Source organism: Silene latifolia, chromosome 2 (genome assembly GCF_048544455.1).
Source record: "Silene latifolia isolate original U9 population chromosome 2, ASM4854445v1, whole genome shotgun sequence".
Lineage (NCBI taxonomy): Eukaryota > Viridiplantae > Streptophyta > Magnoliopsida > Caryophyllales > Caryophyllaceae > Silene > Silene latifolia.
In genome coordinates this window covers 148,616,365-148,641,665 of record NC_133527.1, presented here as the reverse complement: position 1 = coordinate 148,641,665, position 25,301 = coordinate 148,616,365, and the positions used below count along the sequence as shown (strand labels likewise).

Below are 25,301 nucleotides of genomic sequence, written 5' to 3'. Positions count from 1 at the left end.
AAGGAAAGAGCATAAGAAGGGAGAAAGGAGAAATGAAAAAGGAGAAAAATGTGTGGCTCTGAATGAATAACAAAAGGAGGTCAAAACGACGCAAGAAGGTGCGTTTAAAACTGTTCAAATGAACAGTGCACTCCCTTAGGGACTTTTAGTGTAAGGTGGGTAGATATGCGAGGAGAATTTTGAGCGAACGTATAGAATTGAAATGAATGGAGGGAGTATTAAGTATCGGCGTATTGCCAATATTTGCCAGAAACGTTGGTAGTCTACTGTATTGGTGATCGAAAGAAAACCGAGTACAATTTTTGGTAATTGAGTAGAGAAGAGGGTTTGTTTATTGCATTGTAATAAACTGAATGATGATGAATGGTCAAGTTCATTGGTATTGCCGTAAGCACAATGCCAATGAACTTTATTCTCCTTATTCATTTTTAGCTTGATATAATTAGGTTGTAGGCAAATATTGATTCCATAGGAGAGTGGAATCCATAAAGATAAAGCAACGACACTGTGGAAAATTAGATACCCTTTACAACTTCTCTGATACATCATGTAATACTAAGAGAAATGCTGCTTGTAGGCTTTTTCCGCTGCAACTATTGATCCCACCCAATCCAATACTCCAAACAAATGTCCGAACCTTCAAAAGATTCTTGCATTTTCCAAATGAAACTGGCAACTGGAAAATGTGGAGATCGAGTAGGCTGCTAATCACATGAATGAAAAGAGGAAAATTTGAGGTGAAGACATTGTAGTGTAGCTTTGCTTTTGAACCTAATGGATTGCTTGTGGATAAACCGTGAGGAATATTTGTTAGCTCTTGACAATTTGCTAGGTCTGTCATTTTCTTCCTTGTCTTTGCTGATACAATGTCGCTGATGCGTAGCTGTGTACTGAAAACACTGTTGTGATTGAATATTACTGCTCAATTGTCATGTTTAGTACATTATTGAGTTTAGAGACGAATGAATCTGGTTTGAATTTTGAGTTGTATATCAAAACTATCAATGTTTTCTTCAGTTCTGCACGACATTAATGTGCAAGTAACTCTAAGAATATAGAAACGACATCTTGACTTTATATGTTACTCCATAATTTGCTCAATTTTATTTTTCTGAGTTCTTTTACTGTTTGTTTAGGCTTTTTGAAGTGACGTTGTCTTCTGATAGCGGATGTATCCATGTGCTATTTGGTGATCTGTATGTCATCGTCTTTTGGTGTTAATGTCGCACGTAAAGATTAGCAACACCTAAGTTCATACCCTAAGGCTTGCAGGTGGTGGCAAGTCCAGCTGATTTAGTCAAAGTGCGATTGCAAGCTGATGGTTCCCGGGCAAGCCAACGTCTACAGCGCATATACTCCGGCCCAACTGATGCCCTAAGAAAGCTCATTCAAGTCGAGGGAATCCGAGGGCTTTGGAGAGGGGTGTTCCCGAATGTGCAGAGAGCTATACATGCATTCACACCTAAAATCAAAAAATAAAAGCAAATTCATATTTAATCAAATAATTATTCGGAAAATTTTTTTTTATATCATAAACAGACAAAATAATGTACACATCATCATACAGATTTATTTGGAGCACATTTTCTTAGTTATAGTCATAAAGATAAATCTGAAATGGAAATGAAACCTTATCTATTAGTAGACATCGGTCTGTTGCGAAAGTTATAGAGATACACATGTTATCCATATGGCGTTACACATATATGTGCTTTATCTCGAAAATAGTTTTTTCGAACACGTCATTTTACTTAAAATGTAAAGCCTTCCACGTGTCATACAGATGCCAAAAAAAATACCTTCCACATCATTTAACATGCAGAAGAATTTTTCTATAAATACACAACAAAGCCTCACAGATAGGTAAGAAGTACTTGCAGAAGATCATTTCCTATGGGTAAAACTTATTCTCAAATCCTTTTAAATTAACTTTAAAAAACACTCCTTCTTTTAACATATTCATGCGTTAATATTACAGTTTGGTTTACTTTTTTTGTTTATAGACTCACTTTAAATATTTTACATGTTTCAGATGCATCAGAAATCGAGCGATGTCCGATGGAGGTAAATCTGAAGATTATATTAAACGATTTACTTAAACAACTCCATCTACCTGTAGCTGAATTTGGCATCTACGCAGCAACGGAAGACGAATTAAGAGCCTACGTTCAAATACGTGGACTTAGTTCTCGTTCGGAAAGTGTTAAATTTATAGGATCGCCTTCAAAGCTTGTCGGAATGTCGCAGCAGAGCTGTTCAAGAAAAGCTATTAAATTTCTTAAGGACTTATATGGGTTTGATGTCGTCGATTATAACTACTACAGCCTAAAGATGCTTGAGCAAAACTATAAAACGCTAAAACAAGAGTACTACACAACTACCAGGCATGAAATCGCTCCCGAAATTGAGCTTCTGTCCATTTCGGACGACGACTGACTGCCAACCTTCTCCACGCCAGTTCAAAACTAATAATATAATAATGTAAATAATTATAGGGATCCAATAAATGTATAATATATCCCATGTGTGTTGTTTGTATATATAAATGTTTATAAATAAATAGAATAACTTTGTGTATATATTTCAGATTCAACATTACTAACCGTTCTCTTAGTTTACGTCACACAATAATTGCAAATATCTTAAATTACCACAACAAGTCAGAATTGGTAAAAGGAATCAAAAGTTAGGTACCCTGATGAGGTAACAAGTAACATGTGAAGACTGATGAACATCGGTTATTTGAGTATCTCCGTACGTTAAACTCCGCTCAAACCCCCAAAAGTGCGTCTTTTATCAATGTCGCCAACTCCCCCACCTACACACTACACAGCTCTCTTGTTCAGTCCACTTATTACTTGGATTCACTTCTCCCTTATTTTCAACAATCAATCAATTTCCTTACTTGATAATCCCACCTCTTTCTCACATTTATTTCCAGGAATCTTAACTTTTTACCCTTTTTCCTTTTAACTTTACCCAAATTTTACCACACTATCTTTCTCTCTATATTTACTCTCATCATTTTTTTGTCTTTCTCAAACCCTAGCAACCCCTTTTCCCCAATCTACATTCTTCTATCAACGTTTTTACTGGGTTATTTCAGGTAAAAGCTCTCAACTTTTCTTTATTTTAGTGTGATTTTATATAATTCATTCAATTTTTTAATACCCCTTTCATCCCGATCATTTGTTTACGTTTTTTTATTCTTTGTAAAGAGTATTTTAGTGGAAGATAAACAAATGATTGGTACGGAGAGAGTATGTATCAGTATAATGGTAGGTGCCCACTTGTTTGGTTTTGTGCATGCGGTGATCTGATTTAAGTTTATGGGTGATACGGTTAATAATGTTGAGATTGGTAAAGATTGGTGTGGTGGAGAGTTGTTTTGATCTGTTTCGGACAATGTTCATCTTTTTTGTTCTGATTTCAGTTGAAAAAACTTTGATTTTGGAAGTCTATCTTCATCATTTGTTAAAAAAAATTGTATTTTTGGTGAATGGTGATGAATCATGGATATTTACGACTTCATTTGTAATTGGATTCTGGGAGTTGAATGAATGAAAATTGACGGCTCCATGGCTATAGCTGGTTCCATTCAAAATGTGGAATTTGGTTTAAATTGGAGTACTAAATAGCTGTTTTGATTTTTGAAGTCTATGTTCATCATTTGTCAAATATTGTATTTTTTTTGGTGAAAGGTGATGACTTCATTGTTATTGGATGTTGGGAGATGAATGAAGAGTAAATTAAAAATTACTCCCTTTTAAAATACAGTTTTTTTAAAATTACTCCTTTATATAATTTTTCCTAAAATTACTCCCTTAAGATGCACTTTTATGAAAAATTGCTTCAAAACTCCAATTTAGGTGACTTATTACGTCAATTTTTGAACTAGGTTTCAAAGTATAAATTGGCTAAATCACAAACGAAATAAGTTCATAAACTGACGGAATAAGTAACTTAAGTTGAGGTTTTAAAGCAATTTTTGATAAAAATCCATTTTAAGGGAGTAATTTTAGGAAAAAATTATATAAGGGAGTAATTTTAAAAAACTGTATTTTAAAAGGGCGTAATTTTTAATGTTTTGCAATGCCAAGAACCTGCTTCCTTGGCTATAGGGAATTAAAGATGTAGAAATTGGTTAAAAATGGGGTAGTAAAGAGCTGTGAGATACAAGAAAATAGGTAAAACGGTTTAAAAAGTAAACTGAATTTGAGTTAATAATGGAGTAGTAAAGAGCTGCTTTGATCCATTTTTTGACAATGTCCATGTTTCTTTTATTTGGTTTCAATAGAAAGAATTTGACCTTTGAAGTCTATGTCCATCATTTGTAGCAAAATGTAGGTTTTTTTGGGCAAAAGGGGATACATCATCAATATTTGCTACTTCATTCGTAATTGGGTTTTGGGAGATGAATGAAATATTGCTGTTGAGTGTTTTGCGATACTTGACAAATGACAACTGATAACTGACTTCCATGGCTATGGTTATGTGTAGTGGGTTTATTGATCGTTTGGTATTTGTGGCTGTTGTTGACATTATAAGATATGTACTTCATTGCAATAAAAATGTCCAAGGAACTGTTTGTACGACTGATCAGATCATTTGATCATTTAGTGCTGCAGGTTTTTTGGCTGGCTGTCTGAGTTAGTATATCATTAATTGTTTGCTATATGTAATATTTGCTTACAGATTTTTTTTAGGTTGTTTATCATTTGTTAGTAGCAATTTTAATCTGGGTGAAAAGGGAGTAATTGTCAACACTTCTAACGAATTTCATAAATAGTTCTAGGATACAAATGAATAATGACCGTTTGTTGTTTAGGGTATGTTGATGTTACAATAATTGACATTTGACATTGATTCATAGCTAGGGTTCTATACAGTGGAATTACTGATCTTGGTGCTGCTAATGGCTGTCCTTGATGTTCTAACATTTTATCTGTTCTAATGAGCATGTCCAAGTATTTACTCTTCTAAAATGTGAAAAATGAATGAATTATGGTGAAAAGAGAACTCAGGTTAAACCCGTAAAACTTAAAGCTATCAGGGTGATTTTTAGTTGACTGTGTGATTTAAGGAATCTGTTTGACGCCATGACGTGCTATGTATGTGTGACGGTGCTTAGTCCCTTATAATTGTAATACATTGAATGTCTTACCTTGCTTACAGATTTCTGGACTGATTGGTTGATCAAAAGAGGGTGATTTATTCCATGGGTCACAGTTCCGAAGAGGACACTGACATTAGTGAATCTGAGATAGAGGATTATGGGGAACAAACTTATGAAGAGCTCAAAAAGGGAGAGCGTGAACTGAAGGTATCAGAAGACAAGTTTACATGTCCATATTGTCCAAAGAAGAGGAAGCGAGACTACCTTTACAAAGAGTTATTTCAGCATGCATCTGGAATAGGGAATGCTAACTCAAATAAGAGAAGGGCGAGGGAGAAGGCAAACCACCTTGGCTTAGCCAAATTCTTGGAAAAGGAGGTGCAAAATGGAGCGAGCTCATCAAAGCCTAACCAGGCTGCTGCTGTTGAGGATCCTCTGTCGAGTTGTGACTATGATGAAAAACTCGTGTGGCCTTGGATAGGAATCGTGGTGAACATTCCAACTCACTACAAGGATGGCCGTTATGTTGGGGAAAGTGGGTCAAAGCTCAGGGATGATCTAAGAGCTAGGGGATTCAACCCTAAGAGGGTCCATCCACTATGGAATTTCAGAGGCCATTCGGGTACTGCTGTGGTGGAGTTCAACAAAGATTGGTTGGGTCTGGACAATGCTATAGCGTTTGAGAAGGATTATGAATTGAACCAACATGGAAAGCAGCACTGGCAAACTAAGGATACCGAGAAATCTGGACTTTATGGCTGGGTTGCACGTGCTGATGATTATATTTCAGCTGGGATTATTGGTGACCATTTGCGGAAGATTGGAGACTTGAAAACTGTTTCTGAAATGAAGGCAGAAGAAGATCGAAAGGCTGATAAACTTGTGTCCAATCTGACAAATTTACTTGAGTATAAGAATAAGAGTCTGCAAGAAGCTGAGTCAAGATTCACTGAAACCTCTCTTTCCTTCAACAAGCTGGCAGAAGAAAAAGACAGGCTTCATCAGGCATATAATGAAGGCATGTAGTCATATATTATTTCTTCATTTCTTAGACACACTGTTTCTGGATCTTTTTGACATGCTGTTTCTACATTATTTCGGAGTTCCGTTTAGTCTTGCATTCATTATAACACACCACAACGATATCTATAGGCTGTAGCATGTTGTTATTTCAGAGTTTCTGTTACTGCATTCTTAATACAAAGGTAAATAATGTGAATATGTGCATGCAAAAAACAATTTTCTTGCCAAGAATGTCAAAAAACATGAGTTCATTGTAATGCTGTAACTGCCCCTTATGTACCCAAAGACCAAGGTTAGTCTAGTATGCTATTGCAATAGGATGCTCTCCTAGCTTTTTACAGTATGCTATTACACCGCTAAATCTGCTGCATCAAATTTACTACCAAACGCTAGTTCTGGTTTACTTACAGTTCCTTGAATTGTTGTAACGCGAATCATTTCCATATTTACACAAGTTCTTATTTCTAAATGATTGTTTACTGCATTGGTTTTTGTAATGTTTGTATGCCTGCAATGTTTCACGAGTTTGTTTGTCTTCATCAGAGTTAAAAAAGATTCAAACAAATGCTCGAGACCATTTCCAGAAGATATTCAATGATCACTCTAAGATTAAGATGCAACTGGAATCTGAACGGTCAGAGATTGACCATCGTGTGCATGAGCTGGAGAAGCGTGAGGCCCATAATGAAAATGAGAGGAAAAAACTTTCTGAAGAGATTGAAAAGGTGTTCAATTCTTACACTATTGCAAATTACTATACGGTTCTTTCTTAGAATATACTGCTCGACCTCAAAGTTATTACTCATTCATATTATTAAGAATAGCAATTTAAAAATAATTATAAAAAAAGTTGTCAGTATCTGTCCTGTACATTAAGTGCCTGATAGAGTCTTCATCTGTAGATTGTTCTAGTGTGCTGTTCTGACATTATATTTTCGTTCTGTTTTCAGAATGCCATGAAAAATAACTCGCTTCAGCATGCGTCAATGGTCCAAGAGAGGGCTGATGAGAATGTGCTAAAATTGGCAGAAGAACAGAAGGTCAGAATTTTTGTCCTTTTGCTTCTTTACAATTATTTCCTGACACTTATACAGTTATACTTGGGGAAAGACGATATCGCCATTGCTTGCGTTAGGACTTAGGAGTTAGGACAATGGTGGTTATAATGTTGTGGTGATTTTAAGATATAAGGCCGAGTTTATAAAGATCCCATTTTTAAGAAATTTGTAAAGCTCTCAATTTTTTTTGTGATTCTACGTCGTACCCCCGAATTTTTTCGGTTTTCTATGTTGTATGGCTGTATGGCTGTACTCCTTCGTGTTTGATATTCTATGATGTACCTCTGAACTCAATACATTAGTCTATACCATGAGCTTATTGGTTGTCTTTGCTAACGTAGTTTCATAATTGATCTATAATCATCTATTTGCCATTCCAATTACTCTATAACCTACTCATTTACTTATTAGTTTCCCGAATTACCCATTTATCCACCAAAAGTATATGATTCTAACTACAAATCATGAAATCTCCATTATTATTTCAAGCCTCATAATGGAGGTTTCTAATAGTAGTTTGTGCCTATTAAAAGTGATTTGTGATGCTTCTCATAGAGGATGTTGATACGACATTAATGAGTCAGAATAAAAGTCAGAAGTACAGTTGTTTGATAAGCGATTACGTTAATGGAGAGTTGAAGGGGGTCATGATGGAGAAATAAGTAAGAAGTTTAGGGGTACAATGTAGAACTTTGCTCATTCAATTTGAAAACAAACATGGTCAAACTACAAGTAGTGCTAGGACAGTTGTACTAAGTTTGCTCTTCATTAGAAATTTAGAGTCCAAGATAAAAGGTTTGACACTTTTTTTCATGACAGAAAGAGAAGGAGGGTCTTCACAGGCGAATCTTGCAGCTCCAAACTCAGCTAGAGGCAAAACAAGCACTAGAGCTGGAAATCGAGCAGCTCAGAGGGAAGTTAAACGTTATGAAGCATGTAGAAGATGAAGGAGATATGGAGGTTATACAGAAGGTCGATAAAATGCTTAGAGATCTGAGAGACAAGGAGGAAAATTTAGAGGCGGTTGAATCTCTGAACCAAACCCTCATTGTAAAGGAGCGCATGAGCAATGAAGAGCTCCAAGAAGCGCGCAAGGAACTGATTAATGTATGCACTGATCAACTTGTTGTATGTACTTATTCCAATTTTTGCATAACATTTGCTCACTTCTAATATAATCTATACAATGGTACATGAATAAAGAGTTTCAAAGAAATGTCAAATCGCGGGCTTATTGGTGTCAAGAGAATGGGAGAACTGGATAGCACTGTTTTTCAAGAAGCATGCAAGAGAAGGTACCCCGAAGATATAGCAGAAGATAAAGCTGCGGAGCTGTGCTCGTTGTGGGACGATTACCTTAGGGATCCGGATTGGCATCCGTTTAAGATGATTGGTGTTGACGAAGACCGTAAGGTATGTCACTGTTGAATTTTGAGTTTCTATTCATTCTCAAAACTGGTAATGATAGACTTCTTTTGTTACTTGAGCTATAGAGAATATTTGCATTTTCCAACTGCCCTTTAAAGAATTCAAGGATATTACTTTTGCACCTTTCTAATTGATTGGCATGTTCATGTTTTATACACCCTCTAATCAAATATAAAGTTCCTACTTCCATGGCACAAGAACTAAGGAAACCGATAACATGATGGAAAAGGTAAATTGAGGAAATATGTGGCGTCAAAAACCATAAAGACCACAAATAACAGATGAATTTATATTTGATCAGCTGGAAAAGGAAAATAGGAACTGTATTGTTGATCACAAGTACAACTTAGTCTTGAAACTTTCCGTAAATAAAATTTAAGCTTGTTTTACCCTTGGATATGTGTAGTATTATGCTTTATATTTTTTATGACTAGAATGAGCACATGATGCTTTATTCTGTATTGCTTGGTACAGGAAGTAATAAATGACGGAGATGAGAAACTAAGTGACCTGAAAAGAGAGTGGGGTGATGATGTATTCAATGCCGTGAAGAATTCCTTGAGGGAAATTAACGATTACAATCCTAGTGGGAGGTACATAGTTACTGAACTATGGAACAACAGAGAGGGAAGGAAGGCTACATTACAGGAAGGAGTCTCCTATATTCTCAACAAATGGAAGGAAAACAGGCCCAAAAGAAGCTGACTTGAAGGTTCGGATGATTCATATCTAATTTTTCCTTCTTTTTCAACTAAAATCTGTTGAGGAAATTAGGCTGGTCCTCTATAATACCACCAACTATCTGAAAGTGAAATCCACTTTGAACTCACCTGGGAAGAGTGGAAAATGTGCCACGTTAGCTATAAAGCCAACGACTTTATTTGGCTCGCAAGAGTAATGAACTGAAAAAGGCTGATCAATTTTGGTGTTTGCAATTGCACTAGTTGCTGATGCATTAGCCACAGTTTTTTGTATGAGATTAATTTATCCAGAAAGAATCTTCAACTCAACACTGACTGGATGATTAACTGAACTCGGAATTTGTGTTTCTGTTTCTGGTGCAGGGAGCAGCATTTGATCAATTGAACACTAGGGCTTGGAAGTGAAATGATTCCACAGTATTATTATTATGAATTGAATAAAATACCATCAATTTATTCCCCCGGCCAGATTCAGTCCCCGTATGTTGTATTTTAGTGGGCTGGATATAAAACCTCTACTGTGGCCGGGTTGGCGTAGGGAATTGCTACTTCTAGCAAGAGACGTTAGATTACATGTATTTGGATGTTAGCTTTTCTATGTGCTAGTAGTTAGTCAACTTATTGAGTCATTGTCTACTTTTAAGGTCTGTGAAAACTTTTTAGACCCGAAAATGCGGCTGTATTTGACTATTAGATGCACTGGATGCTCTATTTTGAGAGCTAAAACTGTATGTATGATTTTATGAGGAATGCGAATGTACCATTTGAATGCAAACTTGAGTTCAACGCAAGTGACTCAGTCTAAGCCAGTAACCTTGGCTTTAATACCAAGGATTCATTCTGTAACAGAAGGATCGCTAATCGACCTTGGGTTTGATGTCTTTCTGAAAGCGATAAATATAGTTTGAATGTTGAGCTATTGATAACTACTCGTGGAATTTATCACAAATTGGGAAGAATTGTGCGGATGATTGATTACATGATTAGAAAGTAGTAAAGGAGTCTGCTTCTGTCCTGCCCTGTACCTCAATGTATTTTTTTTTGGCAGAGACCATCTATGTAGTAAATGCCTAAATGGGCTAGTGAGTGGTAATGAAAATGAATGATGAACAAGAATTGATGACTTAATTCCATGTAAAGTATACAGTAGCAACTTATTGCAAGACGTTTTATCGATCACCTAACTGGAATGAGTTGTCGTATTAGATCAAGGGAAGTAATAACGAAGCTCTAAAACCGACCACGCCACACAGTAGATGTGAATATATTTTTAGGAGAGACTATGCATAGATGTATACCGTTTGAGACAAATAATTTACTATAGCGCCAATTTCACAAGTGTCCCAACTGTACTTCTGTACTGTCCGTTAATTGGAGTAGTTCACAATTCACACCATGTCCAACTCTCTGAACCTAAAACATTTCCCTGCTTTCACCAGGTAAAATCTTTCTCAATTTCTTTCTATTTTCTAGCGCCTATTACTTTATTTTGTGTTTGAATTTACTCAAGTTTATTTACTCTTTCCGTCCCGGTCATTTGGTTTAACTTATACATTATTTGTGAGGGGTCGTAAATAAATGATTGGGACGGGGGAGTATATGCTTCGTAAGTAGCATGTACCCAGGTTGGTTGGAATTCTTGATTTTGAGGGTTTGCATTATTGTATCATGGCACCTTTGTTCTTGTTGGACCTGATTCTAATGCGGTTATTCTTTATATTCCCTGCATTTTGTTTCTTCAATGATCATGTCAACAACTACCTATTACAAACTGTATTTTTTCTCTTTTTTGGTTGATTCATGTTATGTGGCCCAAGTCTATTAGTCATGGCAATTTTGGTAATTTCTAAAGTTTGAATTTGGGTGAAAAAGTCTTGATCATGGTGAAACTTTTCAAATTTTTAGATTGAAGATGGTTTTATACTGAAATAGGTTGTAGGATATGTTGTTATTTTTGAGACGGTTGTGATTGAAGGCTACAAATACGGGCATGAGCCAGTTTTTCTTAGCAAGGTGTCGAAAATGACTAGAAAAAGTCCGGAGGATCGTAAGTGTGTACCACGCACCCACGTGGCATATAACGATAGAAGTAGTCCTATGGATTTTTGCTTGATGACCTCCTGACGAATATGTTGGCAATTGTTAATTACTGAAATGGGGGATGGTTAGTGATTTATTGTATGAACAGGAATTGCAAATTTGCAAGTCTTTTTGCAAATGAATGAATTATTGAAAGTTTTCTCTCACAACTTGTACCTTTCATACGATGGAACGCCAGAAAAGAATAATCTCGAAGATTCTTACAAAATTTAAGTCTCTAGATGTTTTTTAAGTAAGCTCGCTACTCATACACAACTTGTTGGTTTTGCGATATTAATTCTGATATTGTGTGATCTCTTACTTGATGTCCCACTGGCCGCTGCTGATTTTTGTTTCAATATTAAAGTACATTGTTTTGGGTTGGGATTACCATGGCCTAGACTGGCTATGAGTATGATATTCAGCCATGTTTCAATAACTAAATGTCTAAATTTTCTTGGATTCTTCAGAAGAATACATCATGGCAGATGACAATCATGAAGAGGTAAATCGCCTGCGTGGTCTTGTGGTCAAACTTGCCAAAGAGATTGACTACAAGAACCATTTACTGATGGAAAAGGAAGGCTTAACTCTTGAAAAGTTTGCCACGATGACGTGTTTAATGGAAGAGAAAGATAGACTCCTTGCTGAAAGATCTCAAGTGATAGGTTCCTTGATGGCACAAAAATACAGGCTGCATGAAGCTTATATCGAAGGTTTGATCCTATCTTTAACTTTTTCTTTCTCCGTTGTATGATAACCAGGATGTATATTGTTCAAGTCTTCATCACATCTTGGGTTTAATAATGCAGTTTTATTACTCATTAGCTGTCTGCCTTATTTCTATGGTTAAAACCAACTGGATGCAGTAGAAGTTTTAGTTCTGTTAGTTTTCAAAATATTTTCCTTGCTGCAATTTTTAATTAGGGTGACTTGGTGTAATTGTAAGAAAGCAGAGTCTATTCGCACCACCGTGTATCTAAATTAATATATGGGTTTTATTCTCTTGTGTCTTAGACGCAATCATGAGTTTTTGATGCATTTTTTGCTGCTGAAATTTGTCATCTGTGTTGATACTGTGTCAAGGACACAAATATTTCACAGCTTTTTGAAATTGAAGGAAATTGGTCACCAGGTTGTAGTGTTATATCTTGATCTGCTTGTTTAGCCTATTTCCGTCTTCTCTTTCTCTATGAAGACTCTATTCTTTGGTTGTGAATTATGATGGATTAAAGTAAAATGACTCGTTAAATTTTCTAGAATTCTCATTATAGGTCATTCGGAAACAACCTCTGTGTTGTTGGCACAAGGGTAAGGCTACATATATTCGACCCACCTACCCCGCCTTTTGTGGGAGCCCTTTTGTTCATTGAGGTAATGTTGTTGCTCTGAACATCCAGGGAAGCAAAATTTTGAAGATGTTAAGCTAGAACTGAAGAAGGCTAAGCATGATTTGGAGGTTGAAAAGAGTAAACAGAATCAATCAACAAGGGAATTAGTGAAATATCAGGCAGACACTAATGAGGGGTTAGGAGTTGTGACCACCAACTGTCTAAGTATCAGAGACAAAGTGAGTGAGCAGTCTGAAGCTATGATTAACACGACGGAAGACAACCAGAGGCCACTAAAGCAATTGGAAAAGGGCACTGTTTTGACAGGTGAGAAAGACATGCTTCTTAGTGAGACATATGCTACCATTGGCAAATTGATGGCACCAGTCGTAGAGAAAGATAAGCTGTTAGGAAATCTTTCGCGCATGTACTTGTACATTACCGAAAGAAGAGTGTGTTTTACTTCTACATACTCGGGTAGGTGAGCTATTTCAGGAGTATGATGTCTCATACTCCTAGACAACTCACTGGTAGACCGAACATAACTGTCCGGACCCAAATTGACCTGATCCATGTAAGACTCTAACACAAATTGACTCATTTGAAACAAAACCCTTCATAGCCATGATCTGAAAATGATCCGTTTAACCTGACCTGTTACCAGTGACCGAAAATACATGAATTTAAAGAGATCTGTATCCAAAAGGGCTCGATAAAGTGCACCCATTATGACTCAACCCTTAATGACCCGACCCAAACCCAACACAAATGATGTGTTTTTTTACGAGTCAGCGGTTTTAGCAACACATCTCAAAGATATAATAGGGGGCCAATTGATACTCCAATATTATTTAGGGTACTACACAGTTTTTTGTAGAATAAATTTTACTACTGATAAGAAGAGTTCATTTAACCCCTGAACATATTTTATTTATGTTTTTGTCATTTAGAATAAATTTTACTACTGATAAGAAGAGTTCATTTAACCCTTAATCATTGTGTTTTGTTGTTTCACATTTATAATATTTTGTAGGGAAGAGAAAAATTCAGTGCAGGAAGCAACCATTTGAGAAGTTCTGTTACTTGTGTAATGAGCCGCCATACAAACTGGAGGAGCTCGAGAAGCAAACCAAGCAACTCCAGGATAGAAATGACAATCTGAGTATTGTGATCAAGACAGAAAGTTTGGACTATGATTTCGGATCCCCGTCCTATCCAGTGGAGCCACTCAGAAAGAAGTTCAAGGATTCAAAGTCTCAAAATGCCAAGGAGCAAACTAGCTCAGTGATGGAAAAGGGAAAGGTAAATTTCCTAACCATCTACTCCATAACACAAGCTTAACCAGATTTTTTATGCCGGCCATTTTGAGAAGCAATTCGTCTTTTGAGAGATCGTCTCATGGTATTTAAGTGTGAGACAAATCCAACTGACTAAAAAATCCACTCACTTACCCACAAAAAGAAAACTGAATAAAAATAATAATAATATCCCATAACTATCCCATTATACGAGTCAGTCTTGTGATGATCTCATCAAGATTGCCTTATATGAGAATTTGTGTCTCTGAAGAAGTAAAGTGCTAAATAAAGCCAAGCTCTGAAGCGCTAAGCCATATCTTTCCAAATCATCTCTCTATCATATTCAATGTTTCGGGAAAGATATGACTCACTGTTCATAGTATTTCCTGTTGGAAAAGCTTGAGGACATGATAAAGAACTCATATTATGTTCAAAATTGCCGTCTTTCTAATTTAAAAGCTAAATTGATCGGTGGGTGCAGGCTACTTGTGGTGGAAGAGATGGAGTTCCGAAGGAGGACGTGTGAAAGTTTGAAAAGGACGAGCTTGCTGTGAGTAATAACGCGATTTCTAAGGTAACATAGTTATAAGAGTAAAGAGAATTCAAGAAAGTTTATGAAAGTTTGTACCAGCATTTCTTCAGAATTTTCAATCTTCAAAATCTTTGTAAGACAGCGTGACTGCGTGAGTTGCATGTTATTAATACATGTATTGTAGAAGTCTATGGCTGATATCATGTATTGCTGAACCATTGTTTTTACGCTTTCCAGTTTAAGAATCGATGGCTAAAAATATTTGTTAATCCCATCTTGTCATTACTCAAAGTATAATCTCCACTGAAATGGCCATGCATCTTACAACCTATAATTTTCTCCTTCTATTCTGTTTCTCTGGTATATTTATTTTCAATGAAGCCAGAGACTCGCTATTCTTTGACCTCGGAACTTGATGGAATAATGTTAAATGAGTCAATACCCGACTGCACTTTATATATTGTGAAGTAGCAGTCTATTAATGCTACTTTTGATGCAACGTCATTATAGAGTTATCTAAAAAACATCTTGTGTAAGGTTGCGTACAATCAACCCCCTTTACCTCAACATAAGCGGGAGCCTTTGAGGCTTTGGGGTAATGTTATTTTAATTATGCACAGTCTTTTGTGAGACCAATTCATTAGGACATTAACCCTTTAATTAAATAAGTTGGCGCGAATTCTCCTGTTTATGACAAACCATACGGTCCATTATAGATAGCAATTGTATGGCGTATCATGGTGGGTTTAATGGTAGATCCCCAAGACGAGGTTACTATTATAATTCTTTTTTTTTTTTTTTCCGCCTTTCTGGATTTGGATTGGTCTTACACATGAAACCATCTCGTACAAGACTCGCGTATATAGAGAGCAGTTTGGATAATAGTTCCCTCTCTTGGGAACTGAACAAATGCAGCTGCTCTACGGCCAGATGATCTGACAAAAATTGTTCCGAAATTGATTACAGCCATTCAAATTATGAAAGATGGGTGCCTATATAGTCACAAGTGTTCACATCTAGCCTAAGGAGTGTAGAATCAAAACCTCACGACTTACATATTTTCCCAACTGGACTTGATTTTCTGAATTGTCAGTCATTGCTGTACTGTAAATGCTTTTCTTTCAGCCCATTATTTCTTTTGCCCTTGTACCATTTTTGTCCTTTTTTTAAGCTTTCTTCATGCCATTTAAGTGAACTGACTTGATGTTTCCTGACTTTATAATAAAGTTAAGTTCTATACTTTATAATCTTTCACTTAATATATTTTGCAGTTCATTCTGTATTACAAGCAAGTTTTGAAGATGGCGGACATCGACTATGAGAATGAGATTAAAAAATTAAGAAGCCTTGTGGTGAGACTTGCAGGGGAGATTGACTACAAAAACCTTGTGTTGATGGAAAAAGATGAAAACAATGCTAATCTCTTGGACAGCTTGACGAAAGAAAAGAGGTTACTGGCTGAGAGATCTTCTACTGTCAGTGTTTTGCTTTCTGAGGTTGCAGAAAAAAGTAAATTGATTGATGAGAAATCTGGAGCCATTACTAGGCTGACAGAAGAGAAAGAACGGCTAGTTCACGAGAAAAGCACAGTTATGAATATATTGAATGAAAAGCAACAGAAACTTGATGAGATTTCTGAAGGTATTACTTTGTTGATAGCTCAGAATTCCGAGAAAGACATTGTGATTGCAGAGAAAGAACGACTGCTTAACGAAATATCAGAATCTCTGAACATGTTGAAAATGGAAAAAGAAAAGGCGAGTAGCGAAAAAGATGCTGAGATATGTGCATTGATGGTACAAAATTCAGAGAAAGAGAAGGTTATTGAGGAGATTTCTGCTGCTATTAGAGACCTTATGGCGGAGAAGGATAACTGGGCTGAAGCTTATCTAAAAGGTAAGTACTTGATTTGAAACTGTTATTCCCTTGGTTTGACAATTGAGTTTGATTATTTTTTATCCTTATTATGAAATTTGCATTTTGCTGAGACCATGTTAAGAAATTCCGAAAAAATGTATACATGAGACGGCTTTACATTTGACACTTACCCATGACTTCATGGGCCCTATAATTAAACGAAGAATAGATGAGGATTTGGGTTGATTCATTTGTGAGACCGTCTAATAGAAGACTGGCTCCAAGAATTAACGAACAAATTATCTACTGAACAAGAAAACTTATTGGCCTGAACTTTGATGATATTGATGATATTAGCACGTTCGATAGTCATATCCTGAATATTTCTTTGATGAATGATTAATAATATATTTAAACTGTTCTGCCCATCAGTGCATCTGCTGAATGCACTCTCTAGTATTTATGATGTTGGTAGAACAGTTTCAGTGACTAACTCTATATACTTTCTACACCGTTCTTCAGAGTCTATAAAGAATGAGAGTGTGAAGCTAGAAATTGGGAAGCTTCAGCGACACATGGAATCTGAAAAGAAAGAACTGGAAATGCTGAAGAAAGAGCATAACAAAATTGTGCAAGAAACTGAACCCGTAGAACCTCTCAAGATTCAAGAATCGGAAGAATTGAGAGGCGAGGTTAGGTTACTTAGAAAAGAAGTGGAGGAAAAGGAAGAATTACTGCAGAGCATGGAGACGGACAATCGAATTATGATGATCAAAGAGCTCAGAAGTAACCAAGAGCTACAAGCTGCTCGCAGAGTTGCTGTTGAAGTATTGTTCTTACAATCACTCCCTTCATTAAAGCTCAATTTGGTTTGATTGAAATATTTTCAGGAGAAAACAAGTTTCAATGGAAAATGATTTTGTAGAACATAGACTTCCAATATTTTGTTTCTTTGTTTCATTTGTACAAAGCATTCATGCATTAATTTATGCCTAACTTTGAATCTTCTGTCTCTGTACAGAGCTTTCAAACCATCCAGAGACCACGATCGAATATTGGGATCAAAAGAGTTGGAGAGATCTGCCAAAAACCTTTCCGAGATGCATGTTGTAAGAGGTTTCATGACGGGAATTGGGACGATGAATTTGGAAACTGGGAAGAGAAGTCTGTGGAATTATGCTCCTTGTGGCAAAACAAAATAAGTGACCCTGGGTGGCAACCCTTCAGGCATGAAGACATCAATGGCAAACTAACCGTATGTTGTTAAATTTCTTGCAATCACCTGTTTTAGAGTATTTACGCATGTCGTTCTAATTTCTTGCAATCACTTGATGATACTAATATTTTGTGTGTGATGTATATCCTATGCAGGAGGTGATAGATGATAATGATCAAACCTTGAAAGAGCTGAAGGAAGAATGGGGAGAAGAAGCCTACAAAAGAGTAGTTGAGGCATTACTCGGACTGAATGAATACAATGCAAGTGGGAGGTATCCTGTTTCCGAGCTTTGGAACTATAAAGAGAACAGAAGAGCCACTTTGGGAGAGGTGATACAGTATGTGATCAAGCAGTGGAAAATTCACAAGAAAAAATGAGGTGCAAGAATCCTGATTAGGTTTCCATTTTCGCATATGATGGAATAAACCAAAGTAGCCTGTGCAACTGACTGCACTTCTTTTCCTGGTTCTTAGCGCATCATGAGTCATTAGCGAATACTTAAGACAAGATTGCTATTATCGGTCAGAACCTTTGAGGCAATGTTGTTTATATGAATCATTACTAGACTACTTTCCCAATTGTTTGGCTATATATTAGTATTACTCTGGATGACCGTGAGTCTCGGACGGAGGGAGTATATGTATAAGTATATTGGCTATCACAGATTCTTAAATGTGACCAACCTTTATTGGCCACTTTCATTTCATTAACTATATTTCCCTTAAAATTAACTATATAAAAAACAAATAAGAAGAAGATAATTGAAAAGACAAAAACACCCCCCATATCCTCCCTCTATCCATCCTCAAGCCAAGGGAACCAAAAACAGTTAAAAATAGAGACAACATAAGGGGTCTATTTGGTAATTGATGACTAACATGAGTTTAAAGTTTAAACCCTAAAGTTCTTGCCAATGAAGGTTTGTCCAAATTGCCAATTGGCCGGGGCGACGTTCCAAGAAGTTAAAGTGCGTCCGTCACTGCCTGTGACCCTAAATGAGAGTGCTTGACCAATTAGAACCGCATTCGACTGCCAGTTTTGGCCCCAATTACGGCTCATGCTCGTCCATTGTGACTTTGAACCTTTGACGTTTACCATATCGATGTCACCCGCACCCGCTACGTTTGTGATCAAAACCAGATTAAAGTAACGGAAGCCGTTTATTGTGAATCTAATTCCATCTTGCTTTCTGCATGGGACCCTGCATAATACACAATTAATTTGCTTAACTTGTGTAATTATGAAAACGCAAATTCTCATTTAAGATGACACTATTCGTCCTAAACTTAAGGATGGTCAAGTATTCTACCACTTGTGTATATAAGATAAATATGTTGTTTTTTCCTTATGCATTTCAATACTCCGTATATACAAGTAGTATGCATTTGACCCATCTTAAACATAAAACGAATAATCACGTCTTAAGGGAGACTATAGTAATAGATCATGTCATTTTCCAAGCTATATACCTTATTAAGCATAACTGCATAAGATACCATTGTTATATTAACCTTGTCATATTAACATTTTTGAATTTTGAGTTGTAAGCATTGAATAAACGTAGCCAAATTGCGTCTTTCATCATCATTAATTCATTATGCATCAGTATCTAATTATTAAGGGATGATACCATTACCATATAGGGTACGGACCACAGTATAATGGAGGACACGTTTAAATTTGTCTATATTCTAGGTCAGGCTAAAAATTAATGTCATATCTTAACAAGAGACAAGGCATTAAGAGCAACTCCAATGGTTGAATTTAGGGATCTGCTTGCAATTATTCTAAATATTCAAGCGGTATGCTCACCATTGGAATATAGAAATACGTCTCTGCTTGTAAGCAGGTGTAGCTTTGTCAAGCTACATGCTTGGAATAAATTAGTAATTAAGAAAAAAATAAAATAAAATAAATTATGATATTTATTTGTTATGTGGGCCATTTTAAGTCAGATTTGTTGTAGTTTATCATTGGAGGACGTTGTAGCTTAAAAGCCGTGTTGCTTAAAAAACGATGTGGCAAGGCAAGCTACAAGGACCTCGTAGCTTGCCATTGGAGTTGCTCTAACATAAACCTATTTGCTTTATTTGGGAAATGCCAAACAAAATTAGGATGTCTAAGAGAAATAAAGAAAGGACAATAATGGAAAAGGAGACGTTTTCGAGTTGTATCAAAATTAAATCGTACTCCCTTCTATTCACTATAATCTTCCACATTAGTTTTGGGGTAAAATTTAGTAGTATGGTGATATGTGGATATAAATGAAAGTAAGAGAGAGAATGCGATGTCACAAATTACTATAACCACAAATAATAGACAAATAAGTTGTAAATCTCGCATATAAAACCGTGTTGTTTATATGTAGGGATATTGTCATCAATTCAATAAAATGACAAGATCACTTAAGTAAATTTTGAAATGATTGAAAACTACACAAAATTCGGAGCAAAGATCCTCTCCATTTCCTCTCACATTACAATATAATATTACACTTCTCTTTTTTTTGCATTTTTCCTTTATTTATCGATTGAAAACATGAACCGTTAGATCGCCGTGAGATGAAATCTTAACCGTTGATAGGAAATAGACCCTCCATTCTTTTAGGAAATGGAGAGAATCCTAATTGCAAAATTTGTTGCACAAATAAACATTCTCAAGTGCGAGATTTAACTTATTAGGAAGGGGGAGCCTAAATAATTTCCTTACGCCAAATACTTTTACTTTGTTTCATCTATATGACTATATCGGTCACGTTATTAATCCCGAGTATGAGACAACACATAAAAAACATCAGAAATGAAATAAAATAAAATAAAATAATTCAAATAAAAATATATCATAAGAATTGGTAGACAATAAAAAAGACAATTCCCCATTTAGGCTTTCACTAAAACTTTAGAAAGACGGTCTTTCAATAAGATATTGAGAGATCAGTCTTTCGTACCCTTTTATTTGTATTTCGTAACCCTTTTGTTATTGATTGTGACATAATAATTTCGTACCTATTTACATAATAAATATACCCATTTTATCTTTAATCATGATTTGTACTTATTTTATTATTTTTAGTATCACTTTTTCTTACAATTGTAAAATAGTCTCTCAATTTATGAATGAAATTATCATTTATTTTTGCCATAGAGTTAATGCAACATCAACCAATAAAATCAGCAGTATTTATATTCATTTTATACACTGACACTATACTTAAATTAACAAATTTATTCAAAAATAAATGATAATTTCATTTATATCTCCCTAAAAAAAGATAATTTCATTTATATCAGGCATTTATTTCCAAATGTCATGCACTAAATGGCCAATTTATCACGGTAGACTAGATGACGTGGGTTGATCACGATCCAATTTTTTTTCTCCTCTTCTATTTTTTTTGACACCTCATTCACTTTTTAACCACCTCATTCTCCACTATCTTCATTCTTTTCCTCTATATTTTTCTTATATTTTTGCACAATAAAGAAAAAAACTTCCTCTTCCTCTTATATTAATCACTACACTCTAACCTTTAATTTTTTTAAAAAAATATAAAAAAATAATAATATATAAAAATATTGATTGGTTGAATAGCACAAGGGCCAAGATACAACTTCCTCTAAAATTAAAGGAAGTCCTCTTTATCCTCTTACTAAGAGGATCCTCTACATTAGTTCCACAATAGAGAGGATCTCCTCTAAGAGGAGAGAGTGTGCTAAGAGGAGGCACAATCCTCTCTATTGTGCATGCTCTAAGCCCTATTTGGTATCACAAATTCTCGTTTGTGACGGGCATACCCGTCCCAAGCTTGCGACGGGTTAAATACTAGCCAAATGAGGAGATAAGACAAAGCAAATTGCCTAGGGAATAACATTCTATTTTGTCTTATCTACCAATGTGTGTAATATTTGACCCGTCGCAAGCAAGACTTATTGATTTGGTAAATAGTATATCAGAATATTAGATGAAACTAGTAAATTTTGACTTAAATGGAGTAGTAGTTTGATCATTTAATTTACTAATCTCATGTGTTTGATTAATGATATATTCAGATAGTATATTGGCTTATTGGCTGAAATCTAATGTTGTTGAATATACCGCTAACAGTAGCATATTGTAATTACATATTGAGTTTATATATGAAAATGGTATCCTTGACGTACAATCTGCTAGTTACCAAACACGTTTTCTTAATTCTCTTAATTTAATATGATGGTAAAATCTGCTACTAAAATCTGTCAACCGTATTTTGCTAACTGTATTTGCTATCATAAATCTATTCTGCCGTTTATCAAACAGAGCCTATTACTCCCTCACTCCCGAAAATGGATCCTCTTCACTTTTTTATGGGTCAATTTTCTCTCACAAATATTATTATATTTTATATTTCAATCTCATTCACTTGCCTTTTCATTCTCAACTAAATCTACAATCATCCGATTAACCAAGCTTAATCTAAACCATTAAAAAATAATAGACATCTATTTCTTAAATTTCTTATCAAGAAATGAAAAAATCCTTACCCTCGCTCCCTCCCTCCCTTCCAATTATTGTTTATCTTTGTAATACTACTTATGAAAAATAAATAAATAAATACTCCCTCCTATTTACTATATTCTTCCCTATTTCCTTATTCGGATTATTCGGGTTTTCTTCCCTATTTCCTTTTTTGGGTTGATTTGTGTGGTCCAAATTAAATTGCATGCGGGGTAGTGTGTTTTGTGTGGTCCAAATTCACTTTCTTATTTCTTGTGCAAAAAGTAAAGGGGAAGAATATAGTGAATATAAGAGAGTAATATATTGGGAGATGAAGTATCTATCATACATACACGATACACATAGAAATTAGAACATGATGTTTATCACTCATATTATTTGTGATATACTCCCTTACTCCCCTTAATTTTTGTGTCAAAATCAAAGGTAAACAAATGATCGGAACGGAGTAAATAGATTTTAACAATATAAACAAAATGGTCTCTCAAAATTATTGGCATCTTTTAAAAAAAAAAAGTTCATTGTTAGGAGATTACGGTATGATATACCGTAATCAGAATAATATCGATATTATTCAATAAGTTAATTATCTTTACCATTGTTAAAAAATACTATTATTATTAGGTTCATTACAATGGTTTGCATTTTATAGTACTTCTAAGATCTGAACATAATAATAATAATAATAATAATAATAATAATAATAGTACAGAGTATATCTTAACCATGGTAAAGATAATTAACTTATTGCATAATATCGATATTATTCTGATTATCATACTATAGCGTAATCTCCTAACATTCATAAATGGCAAAAGAAGTCGAAAACAGAAAACAGAGCAAAAAAAACAGAGAGAGTTGTTGATACCGGCGAAAAGCAACGGGTACAATGCCAGCACGATACTCAGCGATGTTAAGGAACATTGGCATAGCGAGGTCAAAATGAGGGCGGGGCGGGTTACACCACCCACCATTATCACTAGGCAAGGCATAGTTGGGCGGGCAGAAATTGGTGGCGGTAATGAAGATTGACGGGCTGCCTGGATGACACCAACGCGGGTCATTTGCGCACTTGAGCTCGAAGCAGGCTCCACAACTCTTCCCACTGTTGAACAGGGCAGTGCTCAATGCTGCTGTGTTAACCCCGTATCCTTGGCTGTACAGGTTTCCGTATCCACATGCTCCCCCTACATACACCAACATCCAAATACTACCTTAAATTTAGTTCAATACTCGTTAGAATGATACAGAGTATATATGATTTCTAGTGGTCCGTAGACTCTGGTTTGGAATGTCTTAATTAACGTGTACGTCCTACGGGCCACTAGAAATGATGATTAAGACATTCCAAAACAGACAGACGTAATTGTGTTAAAGAATGCGTTCCATCAATTTTAATATCATTCTTTCACGTGTTATTATCAAAATTGAAACAAGTATCAAAGTGTGAATAAAGAAAGTAAGAAGGTACCCATGGTCCCGGAGGCGTCAGAGCCACCATAGAAAGTGGCATGGGCGCTTTGCCAAGCACCTCCGGCGTAAGGGGTTGGGTTTGTAGCGTAAATTAGAGAGAAAAGTGAGGAGATAAAGAGGGTTATAAGAAGGACGATGGTAACCATTGATAGGAGTGGGAGTAAGTAAGCTAGCAAAGTGGGAGTGGGAAAGGAAGTATAGAGTTCAAGGTATGAGATGGTGGGAACAAGGGATAGGCAGAGTAGTATTTATAAGGGGGGAAATTAGACTTGATTTTCTACTCATAATTAATGCGGTTTGGTCACTCTACTCTTTTTTTAAGTTCCAGTGTGTGATTAATTTTCTTCGGATTTTTGTTTTTGTTAGTTTATTAGTATACAACCCGTGTTTAAAATAGATTGACAATAATTATGTGACAATATATTAAGTACAATATTTTAAAAGGGGATATTTTAGAAGAGAATATTTCATATGGGGGCAGTTGAGCGGGAATAACACGGGTCTGTTATTCTTTTAGTCTATAGGGGATTTGTTTTAACATTTTTAAATTAGATACATGATAAATTTAGGAAAATAAAGTTGCGTTATTAGATGGTGTTGAGTTTTGGTAACGTCATCTCATATCTATAATCCCATATCTACTAAAAGAATAGGTGAACCTACAAATTTTCCCTCCAAAAAGCATCTTTTTAATTAAGGAAGGTATTGATAATTTAATTGTATTAACTAAATAAGGAAACTAATAATTATAATGTATTTCATTATATAATTCTTTTCTTTAAAATTAATTAATCTTTTCATCAAATTATATAATTATCACTAAATACTAAACTATAATATTTTAACTAAAGTATACATATCATAAAACTATAAACTATTAAATTGTTTATTGATGTAATTATTTGATAATGACTTGACTCATACTCTTCATACTATGTATAAACAAAATTATAAATCGCTTTGATTACTTTCATAACAAAAAAAGAGAGAATTTATAAATTAGAATCATTAGCTTTGTGCTATAAACAATATGATAAGCACAAAACTAGGTGTCGTAAAAAGCTAGAATTACCCTATCAAATTAACAATTTATAAAACCAAACTATACTCTAGACTACTCTAAATGATAAAGTAATATAGTGCAAGTAAGGGTCGAACCCAAGAGAAGATCTTTTAAGCTAAAAACTTGAAATGTAAACTATTGACTATTAAAGACAAAGCTATAGACAAACAATGACTATTCACAATGGCAAACAATAGAGAGACATAAAAAGGGGGGTTTTAGAGTTGATTTGTGACATGAGACAAAGTGAAATTTGCAATCCTATTCTAACAAGCAATAACACAAGCACTTGATGAGCAAGATGGTTCAATAATTAGGAGAACTTGGTGCAATCCTACAAGTTCCAACTTTTTCTCAAAGCAAGACTCTTTTCTCTCTAGTTTTCATTTGCCCAACAACAATCCTCAAGCAAGTGATTACCACTATCTAAGCCAACAATGATAATCCTACTTCAACTACAAATTCTAACATTAAACCATGTAAGAATTGTAACCAAGAGCATGAAGAACAAAACCAAGAGGAAAGTAAATGGAATATCACAAAGATATGTTTAAACCAACAAATCCTATGATACAATCAATTTCTACTCACAAAGGTTGATACTTTAAACCAAGATAACAACAATCATG

The 25,301-nt window shown here is 35.3% G+C and overlaps 3 protein-coding genes across 3 annotated transcripts; 2 read left to right on the top strand and 1 right to left on the bottom strand.

Annotated features, from left to right (window-relative positions):
• The first annotated feature begins 2,712 nt into the window (after positions 1-2,712).
• Positions 2,713-10,101, top strand: LOC141643109 (protein INVOLVED IN DE NOVO 2-like). The gene is made up of 8 exons (XM_074452142.1): positions 2,713-3,106; positions 5,176-6,134; positions 6,683-6,864; positions 7,090-7,179; positions 8,017-8,304; positions 8,401-8,610; positions 9,100-9,337; positions 9,690-10,101. Exons 2-7 carry the CDS (start codon positions 5,219-5,221, stop codon positions 9,328-9,330), a joined length of 1,917 nt encoding a protein of 638 aa, XP_074308243.1. The 5' UTR covers positions 2,713-3,106; positions 5,176-5,218; the 3' UTR covers positions 9,331-9,337; positions 9,690-10,101.
• Positions 10,102-14,515: 4,414 nt separating this feature from the next.
• Positions 14,516-18,186, top strand: LOC141643107 (factor of DNA methylation 3-like). Its single transcript, XM_074452140.1, has 5 exons — positions 14,516-14,608; positions 15,838-16,462; positions 16,946-17,250; positions 17,445-17,678; positions 17,795-18,186. The coding sequence occupies exons 2-5, from the start codon at positions 15,868-15,870 to the stop codon at positions 18,017-18,019; spliced, it is 1,359 nt and encodes a 452-aa protein (XP_074308241.1). The 5' UTR covers positions 14,516-14,608; positions 15,838-15,867; the 3' UTR covers positions 18,020-18,186.
• Positions 18,187-18,307: 121 nt separating this feature from the next.
• LOC141643108 (expansin-A4-like) lies at positions 18,308-23,843 on the bottom strand. The gene is made up of 3 exons (XM_074452141.1): positions 23,608-23,843; positions 23,005-23,323; positions 18,308-18,843 (listed from the first exon to the last, which is right to left on the bottom strand). The coding sequence occupies exons 1-3, from the start codon at positions 23,753-23,755 to the stop codon at positions 18,534-18,536; spliced, it is 777 nt and encodes a 258-aa protein (XP_074308242.1). The 5' UTR covers positions 23,756-23,843; the 3' UTR covers positions 18,308-18,533.
• Between the last annotated feature and the right edge of the window lie 1,458 nt (positions 23,844-25,301).

What these genes read in the sequence shown, in the direction of transcription:
- LOC141643107 (XM_074452140.1), top strand. Translation starts at nt 15,868, where the DNA reads ATGGCGGACATCGACTATGAGAATGAGATTAAAAAATTAAGAAGCCTT. An exon ending in GGCTGAAGCTTATCTAAAAG is followed by an intron (nt 16,463 to 16,945) that starts GTAAGTACTTGA and finishes ACCGTTCTTCAG; the next exon opens with AGTCTATAAAGAATGAGAGT. An exon ending in ACATCAATGGCAAACTAACC is followed by an intron (nt 17,679 to 17,794) that starts GTATGTTGTTAA and finishes TATCCTATGCAG; the next exon opens with GAGGTGATAGATGATAATGA.
- LOC141643109 (XM_074452142.1), top strand. Translation starts at nt 5,219, where the DNA reads ATGGGTCACAGTTCCGAAGAGGACACTGACATTAGTGAATCTGAGATA. An exon ending in TCATCAGGCATATAATGAAG is followed by an intron (nt 6,135 to 6,682) that starts GCATGTAGTCAT and finishes TGTCTTCATCAG; the next exon opens with AGTTAAAAAAGATTCAAACA. An exon ending in TTTCTGAAGAGATTGAAAAG is followed by an intron (nt 6,865 to 7,089) that starts GTGTTCAATTCT and finishes TTCTGTTTTCAG; the next exon opens with AATGCCATGAAAAATAACTC.
- LOC141643108 (XM_074452141.1), bottom strand. Translation starts at nt 23,755, where the DNA reads ATGGTTACCATCGTCCTTCTTATAACCCTCTTTATCTCCTCACTTTTC. An exon ending in TGACGCCTCCGGGACCATGG is followed by an intron (nt 23,324 to 23,607) that starts GTACCTTCTTAC and finishes TGGTGTATGTAG; the next exon opens with GGGGAGCATGTGGATACGGA. An exon ending in GTACCCGTTGCTTTTCGCCG is followed by an intron (nt 18,844 to 23,004) that starts GTATCAACAACT and finishes TGTATTATGCAG; the next exon opens with GGTCCCATGCAGAAAGCAAG.